Raw genomic sequence first — 27,660 nt, 5'->3', positions numbered from 1 at the left:
ATTCCCCAGACGCGTCTCGCGCATAATCTTCACCCATTTATCCGCGAGATTCTCGCCAGCTAGGTAAACCCGTCCGCGCGACATCGTATTTCTCAGCGTGGCGATTCCCACGCGAGCGCCAACGAATTCTGCTCGCCGTTGACGGAGGAACAGCAACGCGTCAACAAACTGCGCCGATTTGTCACCGGTGTTTCACCTGTCTGCGCCTTGGACGGATATTCGTTTCAACGTATCGCGTGGCAGAATACTCGCGAACGATTTTTTTTATTCGGCCACGCGGGTAGAATCGCGTCAAATTTGAATGATCGATCGAGTTTTGTCGCTCGCTCGACTGGGTGGATTGCTGTCGTGTTGATTCGACTCGGTTTTTTTTATTTAGTGCCATGTGTGGCAAAATTTCTAATGTTGGAACAAACGATCGAACAGAGGAGATTTCTTAGTTAAGCTCATTTTTTCCGGACGGAGTCGTTTTTGAAAATTTTCAAAATTTGTACGTTTCTGCGCTTTCGTTCGTTAAGAGAAAGAGTGGTTTGGCAGAATGTGAGATCGCTCAAGCTCTGGTTAATTACACTATTCAATATCTTGAGACTCGGTTTCTCGAAGTTCTACTATGTTACTTATCCAGATGTCGAGTATCCTTCGTATTCCAATGGTTTTGTAGTACAAAATATCACGAATATGAATAAAATGTTTGCAGTGAGAAACTGAATATATAGATACTGAAATAAATGACCTTCCTAGAAATCTAATGAATTCTAAATGAATGTTATAAAAATTCTCTTACTTTTTATCAAGATCTCTTGCACGCTGCTATGCGTAGTTTCATCGTTTCGTAATCAGTAAAATAATCGAACAAATGGAAAAACTGAAGTACAACGATAAATCGTTGAACGACATTAAAGAATGTTGCAACCTAAGAGAGAGAGAGAGAGCAGCGTGCAAATGATACCCGCTTTATTCGCACTGAACTCCTTATCGATTCACTTGTAATTTTTATCCTCCACTTTATAATTAATTTTCAACACTATACAGTAGTATGTAAACCACTCACTTTTCCATCGCAACACACTCTAAATCGCGTTACTCCCAATTCCAATGTACACTTGTTTCAGAGACGTTCATGTTTAATGCCTTTTGAAATTGGTTTGAACGTACACTACGTCTCGGAACTTTTCCTCTTTTTAATGTAGATACTTCGGAACTTTTAAGGACAGACATTTTACCAATAGTATCGCTCGAATTTTAATACCGTGTATCAACACGGAAATGGTCTACTTTATACATGGACATACATATACCAACGTAACGAGTGCAAAATAATTAGTCACGATAATTCAAGAGTGAATGGAACTCGACTAAAATGCATTTGTAATTACTCCTGCGCTCCGCTCGACTTACTTACTTATCGTCATCAATAATGCGTCGTACGATAATGTATGCGACAATATTATTTGTTTTGTTATTGGACGATTAGAAGTTTACAAGCGCTTATTTCGAGATATCGCGTACTTTGGCAATGAATGGAACGATGATGGATAATTTAAAATTTCTGTCCATTGGAGAATGTCAAAAATATTTAAGAGGTATGTTGCTCACTTCTTTTCAGTATGCCCAAGAAACGCAGCACGAGAAGATCCTACGAGGATTAGCCGTGGGCATCGCGTTCACCATGTACGGCCGTTTAGAGGAAGCGGATCGTTTGGTCACCACCCTTTGCTCCGACAAGGACCCGATTCTTCGAAGGAGCGGAATGTACACGCTGGCGATGGCCTATTGCGGGACCGGAAACAACCAGGCCATCCGGAAGCTGCTCCACGTTGCTGTAGGTTCCCAACCACGGGGAGAGATCTTCGTTTCTTTCGCTTTTTTTTTTTATTTTTCTTTCGTTTTGGACGACTGAAATGACTGGAAATTCCATTTGCTGAAAGGAACTTTTACAGAGTACTATATTTATGTTCACTTAGGGGTTCTTCTTTTTTTTCTTTTAATTTATCGTTTCAAAAATTGTTCGATAATTATTCTGTCGATTTAGAATATTAATTTCTGATGATTATTTCACAGTTCTTTATCGGTTGTGTGGTAATCACATTGTTGTTTTAAATGTTATACTTCTTGTATGAATCGCAATTGTTCGTTATATATGCATGGACTGGCAGGATAAAGAACCGGTAATTAATACGTGGATAAGCATAACTAACATGAAATTGTATCCTTTCGCAGGTGTCAGACGTGAACGACGACGTTCGAAGAGCCGCGGTGACAGGACTGGGATTCCTCCTCTTCAGGTGAGTGCCAGTAAATAAAATACTTAAATAGATAAGGAGAAGCTATTTATTGTCGATTTGACCATCGAATATATTGGCTACGCAAGGACGCGGCTACACTTTATATTATTCTAACTTCAGGTGGAAGTAGATACTGTAAACGCTGTTATCGTTTAACGATAAGAAAGTTGAATGGAATTATATTGAAGTTTTATTTAAACGTGCGTGGATTATTCCGTTCTATGGATACGCAAGTTTCGGTGCCATTAATTTTCTAGGTTTCTTGTTCAATTTTTTGTTTTGTTTTTCATCCGAGGTAACGAGACGTTAATGTCGCGAAAGTGAAAGATTCGTGTCGCTTTTCAGCAGATACTTTATCGAAGGCCATCGTTAATCGGCGGTGCGTCTGTTGGCTCGATCGGTTTGTCGTTTGTCCTATTTACGTGTAGCATTGAACTGTTTGTTCTCACGAACGGTTCAACAGGTACCTCGAGATACGGGTAAATGAAAATGATTTTATCAATTCCGTTGTCACACTTATGGCAGAGAGGAGGACGCTTGTTCAAACGCTTCGCGATGACTTCCACTCGAGATACTTTCTTTTACTGCTCGAGTAGACACTGTTAAATAATTTAAAACGATTTGTTATTGCTCTTTTGCAGTTTTTTTATGGAACGCATAAATAATCAAAGGCTAACCATAGTATATATAATAGTTATCTATCATTTTACAATAAGTTTACGATTAAACGATAATCGAACCAGAATCATCCACTAGAAAATGTTTCGCGACCAATTTACATAAACACGTAACGTGAAGCGATCCAGCCGAACGGAGGCTAATTGTCTCCCGTCTCCCAGGTGTTAATTTGTTAATTATTCGTAAAACTTCCATTATACGCGATGGATATTTCGACAATGCAATTATCTGTTCGCCAATTATTGGCACGTAACAGCTCTATCGTGTTGCGTCGCGTTCATTTAAAAAACAAGGCCCGTTACGAACTATAGCTTAATTGCTCCGCGTATTATGCGAACGAACGGAAAAATGTTTCTCTTTAATCGCGAGATGGGACGACAGACGAGTCGTCGTCCCGTGCATTTGCGATCTTTTTGTTTTTAACGATCTACAAACGAACCGGGAGCTGCACTCAGCGCAAGCTTTTGATCGCTTTGACAGCGAGCCACGTTTCGTCGGGATTTCAATTGGAGCCTGCGAAGGAACGTCGTAAACAGGCTCGGGTCTTGCGATTGTGCCGTTTTTCCTCTGTCGTCTCGCCAAGCGACTCCGTCTTCTGCTCGTTCGTTTGTAGTTTCGCACTGCGGAGAAATGGGACGCGAATTCCGCTAGCTACGAGCAGGAAGCTACTTTTCGAACGAAGGTTGTGTCGACGATAATGCGATTAAACGACGCGTTTATCGTTCTCGGTGATCAAGTCGGTCGGGAATCAATTTTTGCGAGTTTTTCTTTTTTTTAGTTTCGCGTTTGGTTATGGAGCGAGTGATTAATGGACCATTTTTGTGGAGATAAAACGTCTAAAGAACAGGCGGGGAAAGTTTGCTGGAAGTACCTGTAAAGGTTTCTGAGAAGTTGGTAGGGTTTACCTATCTTGAGGGATACAGTTCCGTTTAGACGAGAGACTTTTTTCGTGACTCGGTGTATGTGTATCTTTTTTGTCAGCCGAATAGAAAAAGGAAGCATGCGGTTGTTCGTTCGAAACTCGACCGTCTACTTACGTGAACTTGTTCGAGCCAGTCAGAAACAAATTTGAACTTTACGGTGCAACAAATTTTTTAAATCGAGCAATGGACGAAGTTCGCAGGTGTTTTATACATTTAATAATTTCCTTCTCGATTTCAATGTTTTCCACTCTATCCCTTCCGAATAAATAAACTTTATGCTATATTCGATGAGAATTTAAGTCACGTTTAATTCCGTTACGTTGCCTCGGTGGCTTCCGGGAGATCGTACACTGTTATCGAACGAAGTTTACATTTAATTAAATTTAAATGTAAAAAAAATATCGCGTCGGAATATTATCTCTTCCTTGCACGATTACTTTCGCTGGGATGGCTTTACCAGCCGGGTGATTTCACTTCAATCAATTCGGTATCAGCTTATCAGAGCTCCATCAGGAACTGGCAAATTGCTGCAGCTTAGACAGAGGGATCGCATTTGAATCGGAGATCAATTTCTTGTTTCTTTCCTAGTCGGTCTTGGGACGTGTAAAAATTGATTTTAAAATACAAGCGTCGATATTATTTAATTTCCGTTAAGAAATCGAGACTTTTTCTGGCGAACATCGGTAATTATTTCTAAGTCTGAAACAATGATTATTTCACATTAACGATGATAATTCATGACGATACCAATTGACCTCGACTAAATGAACGTTTCATTTATCGTACCGAATTCAGCACCATGTAGATGTTAGATTTGCAAGTACCAGTCGAAGTGGGCAACACCTCCGATAGTGGGTAACATCGATATGCTGTTGAATTTATACGATAAATGAATCATTAATACAGCAATCACATAATCAGCTTGTATCGGTATAAATCATATCGAGGGCAAGTCCATTAACGCTTCCTCCGCGTTTCACGTTTCCATTCTAATTATTTACGATGATGCATTAACTTTTTTCGTTTGCAAATTGTCGTACGCATTTTACGATCTCCATTTACGAACCCCAAGTAATTGTTTTTATACGTGCAATCGAGCGCCTAGAATAATCATTAAATATTGCCAGAAGCAATTCTTGAAAGACTTCTCCGTGTAATTTGAATCTTTAATAACTTAAGTTGAAACTCTTAATTATTCGAATTATTTGATTGTACACAGTAACTTTTCTTTTGCACAACAATTCGTATTAACTACAGAACACGCTATTGCAAAGTCGATATGGAAACTATCGCAACATCCTACACGCCATCGAATATCCCCTTGTCACCTCCAAATTGAAACGACGCGGAACTTTTTTAATATGTCCGCGTATCGAGGGCTCGAACGAAGCCTGTCGACCGATACGTTTCATCCCTCGCAGGTTGACCGATCGAGGGCGCTTCTGCACCTGAAAATAATACACACTCACCGACTTCCATTTGTCTTCGCGCGTAGAAACGCAAATCATAACGAATCGACACGAACTACCCGCGATCTCCTAGCATTTCCAACACCTTTATCCCAGCGAAGCGTTCATTTATCTCGAGACGTCTCCGTTTCCATCGATCAGCGGCCGCAGACGATAGTTCTCCTCTCGAATCCGTCGTAAAGTCTTCGCAGACTCGATAAGCTCGCGCGTCTCGTAGCGTTCGATATCGTTATTCCTGTTTCGCGGGGGGTGGAAACACCGTGGAGTCGATTCGCGAACGCTCACCATTGTTTCGCAGCATAAGTTAAAATCGAGAATGCTATCGTGGTAGTTAACGAGTCGATAGGCCCTTCTGCTACCATTCGACGAAGCTTTTTGTTGTCCTTCAAACGAGAAAATCGCGTGCCAGCTGGCGATCGGCCGCTTGGTTAAGGGTAACGATCATCCACGCCTACTGTAGGGTGCTGCTTCGTCCTCTTTATTTACCCTAATTGATGCTCATCGAACTCGACCTATGCAAATGTTTCTGACGAAGCTTTCGCGAACCGAAGAAGGAGAAAATTTCAAATCGAAGAATGTTAATTTGAAAAAAATTGAAAAATTGATAAATAAATTAATGGAATTTAGAGAATGTAGAATTAGGTAGTTTTTTGTGCAATTAGTATATTTGTAAATACCTGTAATTGCGACACACTTATAGATCCGCCATTCAGTGTAGCGATGGAGGATGCATTCAACCAAAAGTAGGAAATCTCCCCTTCGAATCGAAGTTTCGTTTTTTGGTCCAATTTTTCTCTCTCAATCGGTTTAACGTCTTCAGGTCGCGAGTTAGGCGTGGACTCTTTAATTGAAAGCTATCGATCGATCTCCGCGGATCCACGGAACGGACCGTCGAGCAAAATGAATGGGTCAGGAGCTCGGTGACTCGCGCTGGAGCAGGCCGTTGACAGCCGTGGCGCGAGCGTCGTCGTTCTCTTCTTATTCCCATGAAAGGAAACCTTCGCTGTCCGTCCTATTCGCGAAACACCCGAGTGGATTTGAAATTTCACGCTGCCGCGAACCCCTTTGCGACCAGCGCCTACGCTGGACGGGTGATGGAATGTTTGCAGCGACTCTAGCAAGTAGTAAGCGTCCACGACTCGCGAGACGCGTGGAATTGCGGCTGCAATACTTGCGAGGGGGATGAACAGAGTATTATAGTGTTTGTAGGAGCGATTTATGAACTTTGACAATTTTCACAATTTTACGGCTTGTTTTTAACTATAAAACGATCCTCGTCGATCGTCAGGTTTGATTTCTGAATTTTGGAAAATTTTTAAAAGCGAGTTTCAAAGGAAGTTACGAGTGGGGTGGAAATTCGTAGATTCCTGACGTCCTCCTGAGTCGCGGTAGGGGTTCGAGCGAATTTCAAGCGGACAGGATACCCGAGCCAACCTCGATTTTAATCAACGCTGGTAATCGGGGGATAAATGTAAATTAATTTCTCCGTGGACGAGACGAGGATTCTCATCCGCTAAATGGGATCCGCGAATCGTGACTAAATTACTCGAGTCCTCTTTCTCGTTAAATCGTGTCGATTGATTTCGATCGCGGATGCCATTATTTATCCTCATCCTCTCTCTATATCTCTTGGAATTTAGGAGGCAATTATTTTAGCAAATAATGCACCATTCGGGTCCCTTTAAACAGAAAGATTATCACGTGGCATTAGAAATTATTCGATTATATTTGAGCATAAAAGAGATTAGGACGAGAGGGGTGCGAAGATATGTAGGAACGAAAACTTTTTTATTTTATACAACATATTTAGTTTTATAAAACGAGTGGACAACAACACGCCAAGACACTTGGTATTATTTCAGATTTTACATTCGCATTATCCTACACACGCGTCTGTTGGATTTTCCGTGCTCCCTGAATTTCACAAAATTTTCGCTCGAATAGTTTTAAACATCGAAACGCGTAACATTTGCAAATGTACACATAAAATTGCTCATTTCCCGCTCTCTTTCTCTCTCTTCCTTTCCCTCTCTTTAGGTCTAAAAAGTTTTCCGCTCCAATATTTTTAAATATCCGTTCGCGTGGCGCGCGTCTGCGTATATATCCGGCGTTTGCCGTGCGCGGAAATAAACGACCGTGTGCCGTGTAATTAAATTAATTATTAGACCGGTTAAGCGTCTCGGGGGCGCCTCGAAACGCGAAGGGCTGGACATTGTTGCGCCGAGCCACTTTTTATCGAGCCGAAATCAAAGCGGAAGCGGTCGATAATAGAGATGTATCGCTACGTGGTATTTGCATCGTGTCTATTTGCGCAATCCATAATTCCTCGGTAGCGAATAGAAATTCACCATTGGACGAGCCATTCGTTCTGTTACGTCTCCCTCGCTTTGTCCTCTGCGTTTATCTGTCCTCCACCCCCTGGCGATTTCGAACACGAAATGATCGAGTTAGCCGCGGGAACACGGCCCTCGGAACACCGTGGAACGACGACGATAAAATAACGCCCTCTGAAACGGAACGTTACATTTCGGAAATTGTTCTTTATTTATTCAAACATAATTACGCTTTAAACGGTTTTTTAATTACTTCGAACGTGGAATCGAATGAACCCTACAAAAGCGCGTTTAAACAAATTTAAGACAGTTCGTTATATTTTCGATTTTAATTGAGAAAGCGAATCGTTGGTATTCGTGGTATTTGCATTTTTAATATCGATCAGTTATTAAGGGCTGCGCCTCCTTCCTGCGAAATGTATCTTCCTCGGGATTTCCGTGGAATATTGAAAATTAGAATAATATGACGCGTGACGGAGGATTAATAAACTCCATCCTGAAATGAGTTTTGATTAATCACCGCGGCGCACAGTGATGTCAGGAAGCAAGGATAATTTCCTCAAAGTGACGTGATTATCTAGCTTCCCTTTATCCGGAACTTATCTACCTGCTTATTAGCGCATAATGTATCATTTTCGGTGACAACCTTGATGCGTTGGCTTACTGAATTATGGTCTTTCGCTAGGTCTATTTTTCTGAATGTTTCAAAATAACTTCACATCTTTCAGTTTACAAGAATTTTTCAAGTCAAAATTAAGACCATGTTCGATCAATTCTCTTCTTCGAACGTTGAGAGCACTCGTATACTGGCAAGTCGTTTCTCCTCTTAGTTGCCTCATCGATTCTCACAGAGAGCACTTAGCACACATGTTGTATTCATGATAATTTCGTCTGTTTCTGCGTGAAAAATTCTTTGTTAAACAAAAAATGCTTTCTTCGGTATATAAAAATTAAGAAAATGAAATAAAATTCACAAAAATAAAGAAAATATGTATTCTTTTTTTACGTTGACAATTTTTATTAATTTCATTTCGAAATATCATGAACAGTAGAAAATTGGTAACTATTTCTGCAATATTTATATACTCGCGTAAATAATCGCGTCGAGATCTTTGTTAAAATTTAGCTACAGCTGTTAACTGTACGACAATCGCATGGAAACGATTATTTTCACGTCAGATTATTTGGCCACGTCTGCCGTGGTGGTATCGGGGTACATTTGTATTTTACAAGGATCGATCTGTTTATCAGCTTGCTGAAACTTGACGCGACAAGTGAAAGTCCGCGATAAACACCATCGGTTCGCACACGAACGTACGGAAATGTTCCCGAACAAGAGTTTCGAAAAAAAAACGGTACAGCTCTTTCAAAGTCTCTTAAAATCGACAATGCGGAAGAAAACAGTGCGACGCTCGATTCTAACAGGCTTCATTTTTATTATTCGCCACGTTCCACGAAGAAATCGCGTTACGCGAGAACGGTAGTCGCGATATCTTTGCTAGTTATCGTGCGAGCTCGCGTTACACGGGAGTCCGCTGTTTATGAAAAAGAAAAAAAAAACAAAAATTGCGAGAAGAGAAAGAACATTTTTCTCGCAATGGGATTTCTAAAAAAATTGTCGAAATTCCGGGAAAACCGGGTACGTAGGAATTTTTCGTGTTTCAACGAGCTCCACGCGACGATGCTTTCGCGCTGGATGGAGCCAGAGGTAATACACTGGCTTGAGTATGCTGATCAAAAGCTCGAGCGTGCACATAGCGAAGGTATATCAAGCACCCAGATAATGTCATCCCAATCAGACACGCGATAATCAACTGAACATACGGGTTCATTCTATTGTCCGTGCAGAACAACGGGGCAGATTACCATCGAGACGTTCCCTTCGCTCGAGCCATTTTACGGACTGTAATTCGCGTCTAATCTTTATTTTCCGCGATTTCGTAAAAGTTCGTGCAAACATAGAAGATTCTCGACAGTTTTCGGTGTAATTAACACGTTTGTCAGCCTGGTACGTGCAACGAAACCTTCACCTCGATTCGTACCGTTTTCAGCGATTCTACACGGTTGTACATTTGCATACGTAGAACGTAGGAAGTAAGCGAAATGGCTGTGTTACACTGTGTCTCGTACACGTATTTCCTCGCATACATGGTTGAACGTAGTTCAGTGTAAATTGAAATTCGTTTTCGATCACTGTTATTGAGGATACGCGCGTATTTGTCGTGTTACTGCATCGTTGCTATGAACGAACGATCACAGTTGATAATCTATCACGCGCAATTAGTCTTAAAACGTTCTCGATGAACGTCACACATGTGTCGTATTGTTGTGACAGTCGCACGATTAAATCGATGAATGGTATGTACAAGACGGTACAATCATAGATGTCTCGATATATATCTATTTCAGAGATACAATGGTACACCATAAGTGCTTGTATTACTTCCTCATCGTTCAACGGATCGATGTTTCTGTTCTTCGTTACATTTAATGCCTCGTAAAAGGGAGAAGAAACGGTACGAATCGGAGCACGCTGTGAATATCTCCGAAATGAAAATGGTAACCGCGGCGTTTTACCACGGTAGCGTCGTTGCGCCGCTTTTTACGGCTGTCAGGGTGGTTTTATCGAAACGATTCAAGGTGAAGCGGCTCGAGCCGCCGCGGGTTTCAGGTACACCGACTTGCAATAACGTTAGAAAAAGAGGGAATTATGCAGCACAGGTACGACCGATTAAGCGGCGAGATGGAAAACAGTCCCACGTAAATTTGCATTAATGGCACATGTGCGTTACCGCGGTATCGATTTTCCCGCCAATTATATTCCCGCCTTCCTCGAACGCCACGCTCCATCCCCCGTCACCTCTACCTTCGTTTCGACCGTTTAAATTCCACTAACTCCGCCCGTGATTCGACGTGGTAATTATCATTTTCTATTGATTACGATCGGTCCTTACTTTTGAGGTAGCTTCGATTTTACGGTAGGGAGGCACCAGCGTGTGACATATTTTATTTAAAATGGAAATTGTGCGCTTTGTCACCTACAGTCTCGCGAGGGTGCGTTAAGAATGTAGATTTTCATTGAAATTCGTGTCGAAAGGCAGTAAGACACCGTTGCGTTGAGTTTCAACTCCACCGTGGCCTTCGGACGTTTCTACTCTTTTTTCCCCCTTTCACATTTTTTCATCCCCCAACTGTTTTCATTTTCCAAGATTACAGAAAAGGGCGGAGAGCCATTAGCTCTGGATTAAAACTGGCTCCTTATGCATACTTATGCGAGGGTGCATTACAAATGTAAATTCTTATTGAAATCCAGTCGGGAGCCGGCGGGATGCTCTCGGTTTTAATCTCTACTGCGCGCTCAGCAGCAACCCTTCTTTCAAATTCGTCCGTCGTTAATATTCAATTTTTCCACCCTGTTTTCCCCCAATCATTTTTTATTCCCCCGATGGAAGAAATATAAAAGCGACATTTATTTTCTATCTCGAAAGCTACCGTCCTATTATACATACTTCCGCGAGGAATTACATTACAAATGTAAATTCGTATTGAAATTCTCTTGGACGACACTCGGATATTCTTGCGCCCGGAGTTTCAACCCCCTGCCGGCCTCTGCTATTTTTTTCAAATAATTCAATTCCGAAATTATGCGGATAAAAATTCAGAAAAAATTCCGAACTAATTCCCGCGGCTCATTTACAATTAAATGAAATATCTTCTGCTGTTTTTCGGATTCGTTAAAGAGAGCCGCTGGCCGTCGAGCGGTTTCGCTCGAATTTCTCTCGAGCTTGTGCCAATTACGAATTCGTCGATCGTGATTGTTGCGAGGAATGGAAAAATCGCGTGGGTAGTTGAATAAATAAATATTTCGTCCCCGAGCTTATCGCGTTAATGCCGGCCCTCTCGAGGTGACACCGCCGGAAAGCTGCTACTGACATCCGCTGCGAACTCGAAGGAAAATAACCGGACGTCGAGTGGAGTCGCTATTGTTTCCGGGGACGCTTGAAAATTCTACTGGTCGCTGGCGCGGCTACGGCAAATATTATTTCCCGTTTCGAGGGACAATTTTTGTTTGCCGCCTCTTCTGTCTTCCCATGCGGAGAACCTGCTCTCTCTCTCTCTCTCTTCCTCGCTATTCCCGTATGAGGGTAGTTTTTGATTCGAACCTCTCCCGATTAACCTACAAATTTTTATGAAGAAATTATTTTCCACGTGCGCGTAGCATTTGATAAGATTTATAGTCCGATACGGAGTAAAGAAAAATGGAAGAATTGTACTGCTTTGGAAAAAGGGGTTAATTAATGTTCTTTTTTTTCAAGTTTTAACTGTGTAATCTATTAATCGTCCTTTCAGTGGTAATTATGAGAATTATTTTTCCGATTAAGTAGAAATATGATAAATTCCACGCGGATTCCGTGAAACATCCCCATAATTTCGAAATGAAGAAATGGTAACGGTAATCCGAATATGAGTTGTGGAGTATTTATAACTGTCTCGTATATATGCACATTCATTGGCCTTAATTAACCTTAATATTAATTGACCCCAATACCAACCACCATTAAAGTGAAAAATAGAGTGGCATCAAAGGGTAGTTTGTCATTTCATGTTCGTTGTTCCACGAACGGTCTCGCGCGATTCTATCTACACGACCGCTTTGCATTCGCAGCGAATACCCCGGCATTTCCGGCATCCCTTAACCACATAACCAGCCGAATACCGACTCGCTCGCATTCTTTCCGATAAAACCGAACGCGTACACGTTTGCACCTGTGTATGCAAATCTGGAAAGGAGATCTCCTTTCTATTCCATCGAATAAACATCGAACCTCGCTTCTCCTTGGAACGATACATCCCGCTTTTTAGTTCGAAATAGAATTGCGCTTCTTCGTTTAGTCAAATCCTCTTACTATTTCTTTTTCGTGAAATTAACTTGGGATAGGTGTACTCAAGATTTAAAAAAAAAAAACTTGCGACGATTCCATGGAACAACGCTATAATTTAAATCGAAGAAAGTTGATTTAAAATCGGAAGCTTTTAATTCGAAACGTTCTTAAATAGTGCCGATCCGACTTTTCGCATTTTTCCATCAGCGAAACAAAAACAAGAGCGGCTGTTGGCTCGCACCACCCCTTCCTCGCCCGGTCCGAACGTGGCGCGTTTCCCGCTCATTAAAATTCCGCGAATAAAATCAAAGTAACCCTCCGATCGAGTCGCGTGTTCCCGCGGCGTGCAAAGTCGAATAAAACAACGGCTCGAACGGGTTATCAAAACGCTTTTTGCCGCGTAACCGCGGGGGCGTTTTAAATTCCCATTGTTATCCGGCGGACGTAGCAAATATTGCTACTGTAAATAAAAATATCTTGGATATCCGTGGGGCAGCGACCATTCAACTAGCCGCATCTATTTAGATGCACTATTCATCGATATTTCTTCCTTTCTCTCATAATTGTTCTCATATTATGAAATAATTAACCAATTGTCGATGGTTCGGTACTAAATCTCCTGGCGAATTGACATCCCAACGAAACTTTGTGATTGATATTTAAAAAAATCTTATTAACCATACCAAGTAAATGAAAGTGTTGAAAACAACATTTTTCCATCGCATTACATTATTCGTAACGAGGAGTAGCTGACTTTTAAATAGCAGGAGATCGTAGGAAAATGGCCAGCTTTTAAGCTGCAAGCTGAAACAGGAAATTGTAATCGGTTAACGATTCTTTTTCTCTTTCCTAAGAAACTAACTGTGAAAGTCTAATTTGCCAGCGTTAACATGGAAATCGGCGGGGGTTGAAACGACTGCGATCGCACTTGCCTCGCTCGATTTCCGCCGGCCAGTCACGGGCAGCTCCCCTTGAATCGTGGATAATTACAAATTGCCTCCTAATTACCGTCGGTCGGCTCGAATAGTAATCAATGGCTCCGGGGCTCGTATCGTCAGCTAAATAATCGCGTCTTAGAATTAGCGAGTTACCCGACGGAGGAATGGACCAGCTCCTCGCCTCGATCCCGATCGAGTTCTCGAGGCTAAATAATGATCGAATATATTATACATCCCCCTCGACTAATTTCAGGTCGGAGTCGATGCTCGATTATTCGATTTTAGATTTTTCGATATATTAAACCACGTAATTATGGCAAGTACGTATCGAGGATACGCTTGGAAAATAGTTGTGAGGTGTAATAAAAATATGTTTGAAAAATATTTTTTAAATACTTGTGCTAGTTTAATTAGAACGATGTCTGTTGTTAATACTCAGTTTAATTTCATTGTTTAATGAACGCGTATTGTTCAATGGTTGATTCTTAATTTCCAGCCATCTCGCTCAAAGCTTTATAATAGATGGAGGTTAATAGAAATGCAAGCCATTCCGATAATCATCGAATAGTTCTCGGTTAGAACGAAATCAGCCGGATAGTCAGCGATACGTGAGCGTTCATTTACCTTCTATCCGCGATTTAATTGTATCCAGTCGGTATCGAATTCAAATGCGTTCGCGGTCCGACTCGTTTTACGTTTAATCGCTGATATTGCCTTCCCTGCCCCCTATAACTCACGCTCGTTTTACAAAAAAAAACGGACGTCCCATTTCAAATAGAGGCAACCGAGTATAATGTATAGCTAGATTAACTCTTCTCTTCTGTTTCGAATTTTTATCCACTACTTTTCACGCTCTTTTCTGGCGATGATTTACGCACGATCCGTTCAATAGCCATAGGGATTCAGTTTGAAGATCACGATTGTGTATAAAAAGTTGATAGAATCGTGAACGGAAATTTTTTCATAAGTCAAAAAGTGAACTGAATTCACCTGCGAATTATCGTGAATTATTGCACGCGTTTGGAAATAAATAGCACGGTGCAAATGAAGCGGAGACCAAGAGTCGCTGAATTTATTCTTCTTTTTATTAGGAGGGACTTTCTTCTCAAATGTTGGGCGAACGTAACAGCTGAAAGTAGATCGCGGCTTACGTTTATAAGACTAATCCTCAGGATAATGAAAGTTTAATTTGCAGTCCGCGGCTTAAGGCATTCCGTTCTTCAGTTATTGTGCTCGTAAGCCGGGCAATTTTTTAATCTCTCCTGCCCGTTCGGTAACCGGGACAAAGTACACTTTTCTTCCATCAAACGGATTTCGAAAATAGAGAAAAATATCGGGGAGGAGATATTGCTGGCATCAGACGAGGATAATTCCTCTTTTTATTGTACATCTGTTAGATCTGTAAATTGTTATTTCCCAGTGGTGTCACAATTTTTAAAAATATTTAACTAATTAATTTGCTATCTAACTTCTCTCAAAAGTAATATACAAATTATTATTTTATGTAATTTCTGAAAATCAAGCATTCAATATGATATTTAATATCACTGCTTGTACGAGTTTTAAAATTTTGTCGCTCCAATTTTCACTAATTTTTCCGTTTGACGTAAATCGCGTGCTTGGCGAACCAGTAACTGAAAATGGTCCCATTAGAATGATAAGAATTTTTTCGCTAGAATTTCATAACAAACACCACTGTCTCTCGCATTTCTTGGCTCACGATATTGCCAGGCACGAGCTTCTCTTCGAACGCAGGAAGAAACGTACTTTCTCGTCGCAACGACGTCCCACCACTCCCTTTTTTTTCTCTCCGTTTCGTGCATTGTTTGCATCGCGCAAACATCACGAGCGTTTCTCTCTCGAGATAAAACTCGAAATCGTTCGGATTATTTGAATTTCGGACGCTCCAATTCTTCTTCGCGTTTCAGTAAACTACCCCCTGGCTCGTTCCTCCGACGTCGCGCCGTTTCGCGCGGGGGATGAGATCTGCCAGAATCGTTGCCGTAAAGTAGCTCGCGAGGATATTAAAAATCACACGCGGGAATATTCTCAGCGAAAGTCGCGCAATTATCGAACATTTTACTCGACGTCTGGCGTTAAGATAATCCTTCTAAAGTATTATACAAAATTATTGCCGGCTAAAGAATAATTTCAACATCAAAAATCAAAGATATCAAGGTAATTACGTAGATCGATAGCTGATAGCAGTTTTTTGTAATGAATAAAAATCCATATTCACGAGACGAATTGAGATACCCTCCTCTTGAACGCAACTTCCTCAGAATCTGGTAGCGCGAGCGACGCGGAGGACGAGAAGTCGAGGATTATCGATTCGCGTCTTCGACGAGGGTACGGGGACCTCGATTTACCCGTTAATTGCCGGAGCAGCGGTACGTTCGAAAGATTACGCGATTCCTCGCGGGCATTTTGCATTCTGCCTGGCAGGAAATAAGCGCCGTGCCGCGATTCGCCGAGCCTCTGTAATTGTTTAATGGCGTTTCAGAGTCCATTAACGGGCGATGTTCTTGCGAAAGGTTCGCTTGTGTAAACAATGACCGCATCGTTTCTGGGTCAACGGACTGGCCTGCCTTTTTTTTCGTTTTTTTTAACAGTAGACGACGAACCTCTGCGGGGTGCTCGCGAATTCACGAGTACGTGGTATCGATTTATGAATCGAACGCTGTGGGGGTTGTCGGTGGTTGCGCCGGCTGTTGGATAGCTCTCTGTACGTTTTAATGATGGGAGATGTGTATGCAGTTCTTTCTAGTTTTCTTTTAACTGGAGATTAATGGTTGCAAGTTTGATTCGTGGAATTCTGCAAGCATTTTAATAATCGATCTCTTGTCAGATGTGGAAATTAATTTTCAACCTATTCAGGTCTAAGTAAACGGACGTAACATAACAGAAGAAGTTTGCATAATCAAATTTTTTTATTTTATTATACTGAATTCGTTTTCGAAGACTTTTGCACATACATTTTGGAATACCCTGTACATACGTGTATAATATATGTGAATTATATATCGTTTGATGAAGATGTATTTATAACCATACAAATTTCTTTCTGTTTTAGGTAAGCGACCAATGTAATCAGCTTCCATGAGTATTTCGCGTAAGTCACTCTTATCTTTTCGTTAATTTGCTTCTCTCTTAGTAAATTCACGAATTCTCTTTGACATTACAATATTATCTTTGCCCGTCGAAGGGTGAATCGAGTTATTGTTCCGGTTTACACGAGGGATGCTCTGCGACGGAAAAATTGTCCTTGCCCGCAATCGACGTCCCCTCGTTCGGGGGGTTTAAATATTTGAAGACAGAGACTGGTAATTCGGAGGAATTGCCAGGTTTGCCTTGGAGGGAACATCGTCGTCAGCGAGATTTAATTAACGCGACGTCAGTTTCTCGCTGGTAGCTAGACAGCGGCCATTAAAAAAATTATTTGATCGCCGGAACGATTGTTTCATCTAATTAGTACCATTCTTCTCTTAAATGCTCACGAGAATAGAACTCTGTCATTTCTCGTTACACTCTTCTATTATCGGCCAAACTTTTTCTCGTGGCTTGCATCTCGTATTTCTTGTACGCAACGTTCCCACGCGTACATCTCCGTCATTCGGAACGACGAGTATCCGTAATAACGTTTAGAGAGTGAAATAAATCTCTATTCGGAGTTTATAAGAATTTCATTTATTTTTGCATAAATATCACGTAGGCGAAAGCTGCGTCAAAAAGAGGAGAAACTCTCGACCCCGTGCAGCAGGGAAATCGTGTTGCAAAAATATGAAAATATTACAATGCGAACGCTAAAAAGTCACGAGTCGAAAGAGGAAAAACAATCACGGAAGCAGTGTTCGTGAGATTCCACGGGAATGCTGAAATTTTTCCATCCCCCAGCTGCGTTAGCCACGGCTACCGTGTAGAAATTTAGTCGCAAGCCTTCGACCAGATGTTTCGAGATCGGTTAAAAAGTTTACCGGGGAAAGAGCGTAAATTGCCCGCCTCGAGTGGGAAAACTCGGCTGTTCGTAAAGGACCCTATTCAAAAACCATATGTTTTCGCCCCCAATCGATTTTGTTTAAACTTTGCATATTTGTAGATCTATATGTGTCTCATCAATTGCCAGAGTCTCTATCTGTCGGGCCTTTTAATAAGGGAAGGGGAGGGGGTCAAAGTACGCATTTGGCGAAAGCTTTCGGGGGCTATAACTTTTGATTAAAAAAAGATATCGACTTGAGTTTGGCGTCAAAAAATCACAAAAAAATTAAGCTTTCGAATGCTATATAATTTTTTCTCTTTTCGGAATTTTTAAGTCACATTTTATGCTTTTTTCTAGTTTTCGGGTTAGTGAAAAATTGCGAAAAATTGCTATTCCCAAAATAGGTATCCCTAGATTTTAACAAAAAACTCAGTATAGGAAGCTCATTTTATGCTCTTTAAGTGGTATAAATCTTACCCTGGGGAAACTTTTTGTTTAAAAGTTATAACATAATATTCGTGTCGATGCGCAAGCTGTGGACGCGAAATTCGAGCAAAACAAATGCTTTTCTTAACATATTGTGACTTATTATTAAAATTATTATCATCGGAGATTGAGATTATTATTGTACTAGGAAGAATTTGTTTTTAAAAATACTTTTTAATTTAATGTTACTTACATTTTTTAAATAATATTACACGGGACAAAATTAAAAGACAAACTTCGGCAATTTCTCGTCGCATAAATAATATTAATGAAGATGATGATGCAATAATCACCATATGGGATGGTACTTATGTTTATTTGCATAAAAGGACGAATTATCGCTTCCAAAGAGTGACGTATAGTGGTAAAAAAAAAAAGAACTTTTTAAAACCGATGCTGGCAGTAACTACGAATGGTTATATATTGGATGTTTTTGGTCCAAATAAATTGTGGGCAGCAACAGTATCTGATGCAGATATCTTTAGATTTATTATGAATACCGATTGGTTTAAGAACTTTTTCAAACCTGGTGATATCTTCATTCTTGACAGAGGCTTTTCCTACGTAAAAAATGAAATACTACAAAATAATTACAAAGTCGTCATTCCTGCCCTGCTAAAAAAAGGAGTTAAACAACTATCAACCTCTGAAGCAAACGAAAGTCGAGTATGCACCAAACAAAGATGGGTAGTAGAAAGTGTAAATAGCTCACTTAAAAGATTTAAATATTTCAAAACAGCTATAGCTTCAGAATGTGTCCCAAAATTGTTTGAAGATTTTAAAATTGCAAGTGCTCTTCACAACGCATACTTTAAACGAATATATAGTGATAATGATGATCCAGAAGTGGCTTCAACTTTATTAAAAGACCTAAATAAACCAAATATAATGCAGCAAATTGTAGAATGCGAAGGTCTTGTAAAAAAAATAAAAAACTTTGAAAACATGACATTAGAACATTATGAAAACTTCCCAGCCTGGACATTAAAGTGCTTAAAATCGTTCACGGAATCATATCAATTATCACTTGCAAAGTCGTATATAGCGGATCACTTGCTTTCTGGAAAGTACCAATTTTTTATCAGCAAGGTAAGCTATCTTCCAGACTTCAGCAAATATGGATTGGATATTCAGACACCATTGTTCATAAAAGCTAAATTGCAATCACGACACTGTGATCAGAAGCTTTATTCGATATTCACTTTAATTGATATCGCACAGCCCACAATTACGTCTGTCAGAAGTTATTACTGCCAGTGTAGAAACGGAGCGAGGACTGTTGGTTGCTGTGCTCATGTGTTAACAATAATATGGTACCTGGGATTTGGACGATACAGTGATCTATCAGCACCAGCTAATTTTTTAAACATACATTTTCTTCATATAAGACCAACATCGGAAGATACAGAAGATGAAGATGAATAACATACAAAAGAAAAAGGACATCTAGAAAAAGAGGAATAATGTAAGTAACATTAAATTAAAAAGTATTTTTAAAAACAAATTCTTCCTAGTACAATAATAATCTCAATCTCCGATGATAATAATTTTAATAATAAGTCACAATATGTTAAGAAAAGCATTTGTTTTGCTCGAATTTCGCGTCCACAGCTTGCGCATCGACACGAATATTATGTTATAACTTTTAAACAAAAAGTTTCCCCAGGGTAAGATTTATACCACTTAAAGAGCATAAAATGAGCTTCCTATACTGAGTTTTTTGTTAAAATCTAGGGATACCTATTTTGGGAATAGCAATTTTTCGCAATTTTTCACTAACCCGAAAACTAGAAAAAAGCATAAAATGTGACTTAAAAATTCCGAAAAGAGAAAAAATTATATAGCATTCGAAAGCTTAATTTTTTTGTGATTTTTTGACGCCAAACTCAAGTCGATATCTTTTTTTAATCAAAAGTTATAGCCTCCGAAAGCTTTCGCCAAATGCGTACTTTGACCCCCTCCCCCTCCCTTATTAAAAGGCCCGACAGATAGAGACTCTGGCAATTGATGAGACACATATAGATCTACAAATATGCAAAGTTTAAACAAAATCGATTGGGGGCGAAAACATATGGTTTTTGAATAGGGTCCTTTGCCGTGCGACAAAGTGGGCTCAGACGTCGTGAAAATTCGCGTCGGGGAATAAACGTAGCCGTATATCGACTGAGAAGTCACGCGTCCAACGCTCGTATCGGGGGACCGATAAAGTCCCGAGTCTTTGAAGACGTGCGCTCGTTCCTCTTTCGATTAATTAACGACACGATGTCGTTACGATGCGACGAGTCGACGACTGTCGATCATTTTTTACGCCCGTTCGATTTATGACGCTTCGTTGGCGGATTGTTGAACGCGAGGAAACGAGAAAATTGTCGAGCTATATTTATACAAAATTATTTAAGCGATTTGTCTTTACGAGTTATGTCTCGTAGGTTTCTGAACAAATTTTCCTACAATTAGTAAAATTAAGGTTGAAATGTTTCATTCCAAGTGATCCCCAAAGTCATTAACTACATAAAAGTGGACTTCAAAGTCCCAATGGGTCTCGAAGCGTTTATAAATTAATGCAGTACCACGAGAGAACTGACTTAGGAGGGTTGAAAAAATAGAGACGAGAATGCTAAACAAACGAAACCACTTCGCACCCATCTAAACACACTGAATCCCCCAAAATTCATCTGAATAAAGCGCTCTCAAGAAACATTGCCTCGATACACACGAAATCCAATTATATCCGCAGACGTGCAGTCATTATGGCATTATTCATTCAGTATTCACCACGGCATACTACCCTGAATTATTCAGATGTAGCTTCTGGACAGTCACCGCTCTTCATCTTTTAATTGGCCTTCGAAACGCGTCCCATCTCGGCGAACGAATGGCGGAACGAGTTCACGAAGCCTGATAAATTATTACAATTCTCTGTTCTCGCCACAGCGGACAAGGCTCTCGCCGACAAGCTGCTCTTGTTACGCGGTTTTACCCTGGGAAATTGGCGAACCAACCAACCCCTTTGACTGACGAACAACGAGCCTCGTAAAAAAGGAGACCGAAACGACGAGGCTGTTCGAACGAGAAAGAGAGAAAGGTAGAGAGAAGGGTTGCAAGTCGTTGGTTGAATTGAAGATTCGAACGAGGGGTGGATTGGCTCGATGGAAGGGTGAATGGCGCGGGGTAATTGAAACGGAATTCTGTCTTACTTTATTGGGACAAGGCATAAACTTTTGAACGAGACACGGAATTCATTCGTACGGTATTGTGTCTCGGATGCGTTGCATTGTGTTATCAAGGAGTACTTGAAGGGAGTTTTAAGGGTTGATCGTGGCAGCGAATACAAGATGGAATGTAAGCGTAACAGAGTTATGCTTGAGGTTCTGTTTTATTCGGAAACTCAATTACCTGTACCGTAGTAACAACTGAATAATTGGCACGAAACAGAGTTGAAATTGTACGAGGGTTATCAGATTTATATATTAAACAAAATCTTATTTTTACCTGAATTAGAATTTTATTAGGCTTTGAAACTTGCAATTAACGAGGTATTTAACGAATGTTACACCAGATCTCTTTTGACTCTGATTTTCTCTCACTCTCTCTTCCATTTAATCATCGTTAAGCAACAATATGACAGAATGCAACGAACGAAGTTAGAAGGAACGAATTTTCCAAGCCTGCAACCATCCAATTGCCACGGTCTTTGTTAAACGCACAACTCGTAGCAGTCTAACTGCAGATACGCAAACTCGATCCCGTCAAATCGCTCTATATAATGGTCTAAACTCGTTTAAATGATTTACTTTACCCTGAACAGGCTAACCGGAAATGGTTCGCGAGTTATCGTTTGAGCGCGTGAAATTGAAAATTGACCGCCTTTTTTCCCGACCATGGCGCAGCGCTTTAACCCTTTGAGCGGCATGAACGCGTATATCAATTCTCACACTACCATTCAATCTAGGCTTAACGTCGCGCAACACAGCGCTGAACGAGTTAATTTACGCAGTCCTGTTCAATTTACCGTGACCCCATGTAATAAGATTCGCCTCGTTGTTGGCGAGGATAGGTAGAGGTGCGCGTCCAGCATTTGAGAACGGAAATAACACTGATTTCTCGTCCAGTTTTCCGAATATCGCACGTACACCCGGCTCCGCGGTACGTTTTACGCGGCCTTTGACGCGAAATTAGTCGCGAATGAGACGCACTCGCGTAGAATTCCACAAACGTTCGCACGGTCGAGTTCCCCGATTGGTAAAAAGTACGAGACCAGTCGAAATGAAAATTAATGGAGTCCGAGGACGCTTACGCGAACGTTGCGAACGCGAAATTACATCGGGCGGATGTGGAGCGTTGAAGGCAGAACGAAATTGCAATGAAATTCAAAGAGTCGCGATCGGTTAACCCCCGGTTAATCATGGCTCGTAAATAAGGGAGGTAAACGTCACCGATACGCGACGAAATAGCGGTTTCATTGCCGCCAGGGGACGAACGCGTCGTCGTTTTAAACGGCGGGATCGACGAGCATCGCCGCGGGTCTCGAAATCGATGAGCGATCGCGCCGCTTCCGGTTACGGCCGCGCGAAAGCTCGATGCGATCTCAGGTGCGCTCGCCAGCCAGCCAATTTCCCGCCTAATGGAAAAGAACAACGCGGAAATTATTCACCTTTTTTTCTTCACTATCTCATTCTGTTTTCGTTTAAATTCGAACATTTATTTAACGCGCTGTCTCTATATATAATAAACACTCGTTTAATCGGACCTTAATAAGTAAATAGTTGTTCGATACAAAAAAGAAATACCAGCACGCGGTTTAAATGACATTTCGCTCCAGATCAAACAAAATTGCGCACACAGGAAGGATTTTAAAAATCGAATTAATTCTTTTTGGTGCGTGGCGACCACTGTAGTCACGTCGCACCCCATCACGCAGAGTTTTCAACTATCGTCCAAACAGTACTCACGTCCGCGTATCGTATCAGCTAATTTCTCTCAATTACATCTTCTAAATAATATTATTCATAGAAGAAACAAAAAATTAACCTGCGATACTCTGTGTGTCTAATATCGCGCATGGTTTAGAAGCTCGAATTTTTGCCAAGCAAATAAACAGTGGAGACGTGGCGCGCAAACTCGCATTGGTGAATGCGAACGGTCTGACAGACGTTCTAACACACGTCTAACCCTCTCTCTCTCTCTCTCTCTCTCTCTCTCTCTCTCTCTCTCTCTCTCTCTTTCTCTCTCTCAATATATCCAGGCACGAGCACTCTACCGAGAGCAAGTGCATCTGGCAGTGACTCGAGTTTAAGCTCGGCTCATCCCTCGTCCGGCTTTGATCGTACTCGACGCGCTGATTGACGCGCACAGACGTAATAACGCGAACAACCCTTCCGTCTGGCCGCGAACGACCCTTCGCCGATCCCGGCTGGTACACCTCGAATGCCACGGGCCACTCGCGAGATTCTTGCCGGCGTTCTGGCGCACCTCTTCCGCTCTTGTTCGTTTGCCACTTGCTGCGTTCGGGAAACGTCCTCGAGGTAATCGGCTTCAGTTTAGCCAACGGGCGTTCGCTCGTCTGCGGCGATTCGTTTGCGTCGGGATTAGTTGCGTTGATAAGAATAAGCGCGAAAAAAGAGTGAATACGATGCAACAGTGGGGGTTGAATTCGCGTGCTGAGCGTCGATTCGCTCAATTTTAATATCGCGACTGTCTGATTGTTATCTTCGAATCTTTTGTCAAAATTTATTGCATACCATTCTAAACATCAGAAGAGATTCGTAAATGATTTGTTCAAACAGTTATTCTTTTAGATCTTGAATTGAATTTTATCGCACCCCCTTCGGCTTCAAAGTTTAATCCGTGCTTCCACCACGACTATCTGTTTCTACCTTTTCTCGAAGCTTAAGGGAGAAATCTTGAGAATCCGCGAAAGAACCTTTCCACGAGAGAACCCTTTTCCACCTCCTGCAAACTCCTCGTTATTGTCCTTTGAAGCAGACAGCCGGGGAAGAAAGCCAAGGACAGGTTTGTTCTGTTTTCCACGGAAACCTGTCGAACCCCGAGCTTCTATTATTCCCTTGGCCAGCTCGGGGACGCAACGTGGGAACTCGATACCGCCGCTAACAGGCTACGTTAATTTCGAAAATCGATGCTCAGCACGGCACGTTCCTTCCACCGTGACACGCCTTTCCTTTCGCTCGTAACAGGACGTGATCCTCGACGAATTCGATGCATTCGTCGAACGATCGCCGGGAGCATGTCTATGTTTTCGGTTCGTGTTTCGCTGCTACGATAATGGCCAGGTACAAATCGCGCGTATATATACACTCGAACGATGTAAATGGGTTAATTAACCAGCTTGAAAATCTCCCGTGCCATTCTACGTGGAGTTAAAAAAAAAAATACTATCTCGAGCCATCGATCCCACTCCATCAACCCCAACAATTAATCGGTTTAAACAGGCGCGCGAGGGCAATTAAGCGGCCCAGGATCTCCATTATGTCACTAGAGCAATGTTAATGCAACTGCGTTGCATTAGCAGCTCAGCAAGCCAGCGTTACTAGCTGGTATCCTCAATCAGAGTGCCCTGCTGACAATTTGCCAGGATGTTCTCCCCTCAAAATTCGCCCCTTTCGCGACTCCACTAAGGGGTGAGTCTCGTCGTCGCCGAGGCGAGCTGGCATAATTGGCAATCCACCGCAATTAGCTTCGCTCCTTTGCCGGGTGGGAAGATTTGAAGACTATTTTCACGTCGCCAACTGTGGCCAGCCACGTTCCTTGAGTTTAAAGGACTTATCCTTTCTCCGCGGATCATGTGTAACGAAGACGCGTGAGATGCAAGGGTTGACGATGCCTTCGGTTCGCTGCGTTCTGTTTTGTTTGCGATCATTTATTTCTTCGTTGGTTTTTCATCCTCTTAACTTTAACTTAAATGGGCAGTTGCAATTGTATAACAAAAATTGCCACGCGTCATTCGTCGTACGCGAGCGAACGAATCAGCCACGTGGATGACCTGGACGAAGAGTCGGATGCTCGAAATGGCGCACTTGTTGATTTCTGTCGAGGGCAATTTTCCGCTGACGATGGGAGTACGGCTTATGACGAACGTTCCCGCGTGTAGATCAGTCAGGATCTGAGGAACGTCCGTCAGAGAGATATACGACGCGATTCTTTCGCGGGCTTAGCAGACGGGTGGGTATAGTCGGACGGGAGAAACGTGGGATTAGGGTCGGTTGTCTGGAAGAAATTCGCGTGGAAGACACCTAGTTTCGGGACCGTTGAGCGAAATCTGGGATTTGGCCAATGGTGGAATACGTGGGACTGGATGGTTGCGTTCGATCGCGTTTAATTTAATTAACTGTACATCTTTACTGTTCTGGGAAATTCGATATATATATATAGAACGAACTGAAATTTGGAATATTACGCGAGTGATAAAATTTTCAGCTAACAAATTCAATTTTATTGAGTGCAATATTTTATTAAATGCCACTCTTTGTTATATTTCTCGTTTTTGCCGAGCGCTGCGTTATTTTTGTAGCTAAAAAAGAGCAGTAATTTGATGAGCCGAAGAGGAACTCTTCACTGTGGGGGAAAAATATTTCCCGATGGCCATAAATATGCAGGGGGGCGTGTGATAAAAAAGTTCGTAGGGTCGAAAAGATGATGACACAATTAGCGACCGGTAAGTTGGAAGAAAACGAAGTTAACGCCGGGAAAGGAAATTAAATTCCAGCTACATTTAACGGGGATGGCGCCCCGGGGTTACCGTTCCCATCTACAGCGCCACGGTTTCCCGTGCTCCTTCGAAATTTCTTCGGGCTTATCTAATTTAACGGACATCGCGTTCGAAAACTTTCGAAATCGCCCGCTTGAGCAACGTTTGCAAATTACCAGTGGGAAATAAAATGAAACTAGAAGAGAAGAGGTGGACGAAAAATGTAACGTTCACGTCGCATCCCTGTAAATCGAAGATGGAAACATTTTAACGCTCGTCGTAACTAGAATCTCGATCAAGTTTCTAGATGCTACGCAATATATTAATATAAATTAATTACTTTTTATATCGTCGTTAGAATCCAGTTCTTTGAAATGGCATTCTTAGTTTATAATATACTTGACGATACTATTTGCAAAGAAACTTGACATTTTTTTCATAGAAATGACAGCTCGATATACTCAGCATCTATACACTTGCTTGAAATCCTGCGTGATTGACGAAGGCACATTTTTTCAGCCGATTTGTCGACGTGTACACGCGGGAACTCGTGTCACGCTCGGAGAAACTATTCGAGGGTTAATTAACGTCACGTCGAACACAGATGGAAGCCTCGTTCTTCGCCTCGATTCCGTCCCAGCTGAAATCCGTTATTTATGGCTGTGTTCCTCGATTTCCGCCGGACACTGTTTGCGAAATACTCGAGCGCCCGCCTACTACCTTATTTCCACTGTTCTTCCTCTCGAGTCTTGTTATATTCCTCGATCAACGCGGGGAATATATTTCCCGCTCTGTTTCTTCTTTTAAATATTTGATGTTGAAGAAATGCGTTCGTAGTTGCTCGTTAGGGGAGTACGAACGTTAATGCATTTGAGTAGGTAGCTTAAATATGCAAGAAGGGTTGAATGCATGTACTATGCCAACTGTGTACGCGTTGTAATATCTCGAGACTGAGATGAATTTGCATGTAGAGAGAGATTCCTTTTTTTTTTTAGAAGTTTATGACAGTTTGCAGAAACGTTTGTATCGAAGGCTGAATTAGTAACTTCGGTTAAAGAAAAAGAAATATTTTTCACAATTGTATCATTGTCCAAGCTGCGCCTTTATATGGTTTAAGTAAACGAACCATCGAATTTTCTTCGTTTATTTTTCCGAGCTAATTTTACTTTTAGCATTGTCGATTACGCAGAAATGAACTCGCGTGTCGGTAATCGCCAGTTTAATTTCTCCCGCCGTTTTATCTTCTCCGCTTCGATACGTTCCATCGTCCATCTTTGGGCGCGACTCGTTGTTTCGTTTTTCGAGCCGAGAACTGGTTTGTTTCCCTTACAATCCGGCTATTGATTAAATTTCCCGGTGTGATGAATGAAGGCGCATTGAGACCGGGCAACTTAGCACTTCTGACGTCTTATTGCCACGGACGGCGAAAATACGTGCCACCCCCAGCCACCCCTAACGGTGGCCACCGTCCAACGTTCCTCGAACTCCCTCTCGCCTACGTTCTTTTTCATTTCGTAGAACTTTTTTCGAGGCGTGCAGTTGGATGTTAAAAATTCTGAGATCAGTTTCCCACGTACTCGTAACGCAAATTCCTTTTTCTTTCCCTTTGAAGAGCTGTTATCGTTGATTCGAAGTTGATCAGCTCTTGATAGACTGAGGAAGCTCGACAACCTTTTCTTTCTTGTATTACACTTTCTCCGAAGTGGACAGGTATTGAAATTAAATTGGAGTATGTTAATACTAAAATTCTACGCGCGATAGTATCTAGTATGGCTGCCAGTAGACACCTTAGTCTCGCTCGTTCCTGGACTTTCGTATCAATAGTGTACTTCAAAGGTGTTCGATCACTTTTCCCCAAAACTAAGCGTCGAACGCGCTTCTCTTATTCTCTCCAAAATGAAGCACGAAAATTTCATCGATCAATTGAAAAAGATGCTGGAACACACCACGAAACAGCGCGGAATCATCGAATCGGAAGCGAAAT

General features: G+C 41.6%; 1 protein-coding gene across 1 annotated transcript in view; it reads left to right on the top strand.

Moving 5' to 3' along the window:
- Window positions 1–27,660, top strand: part of Rpn2 (Regulatory particle non-ATPase 2) — a 60,850-nt gene that overhangs the window by 6,094 nt on the left and 27,096 nt on the right. Inside the window, exons 9-10 of the mRNA XM_076896621.1 lie at window positions 1,607–1,822; window positions 2,221–2,285. Of these exons, the coding sequence (XP_076752736.1) occupies window positions 1,607–1,822; window positions 2,221–2,285 (281 nt within the window). The remainder of the gene's footprint in view (window positions 1–1,606; window positions 1,823–2,220; window positions 2,286–27,660) is intronic.

This window comes from Xylocopa sonorina, chromosome 6, assembly GCF_050948175.1.
Source record: "Xylocopa sonorina isolate GNS202 chromosome 6, iyXylSono1_principal, whole genome shotgun sequence".
Taxonomy (NCBI): domain Eukaryota; kingdom Metazoa; phylum Arthropoda; class Insecta; order Hymenoptera; family Apidae; genus Xylocopa; species Xylocopa sonorina.
Note: the sequence above shows the minus strand (reverse complement) of the source record. Positions and strands in the feature narration are given on the sequence as shown.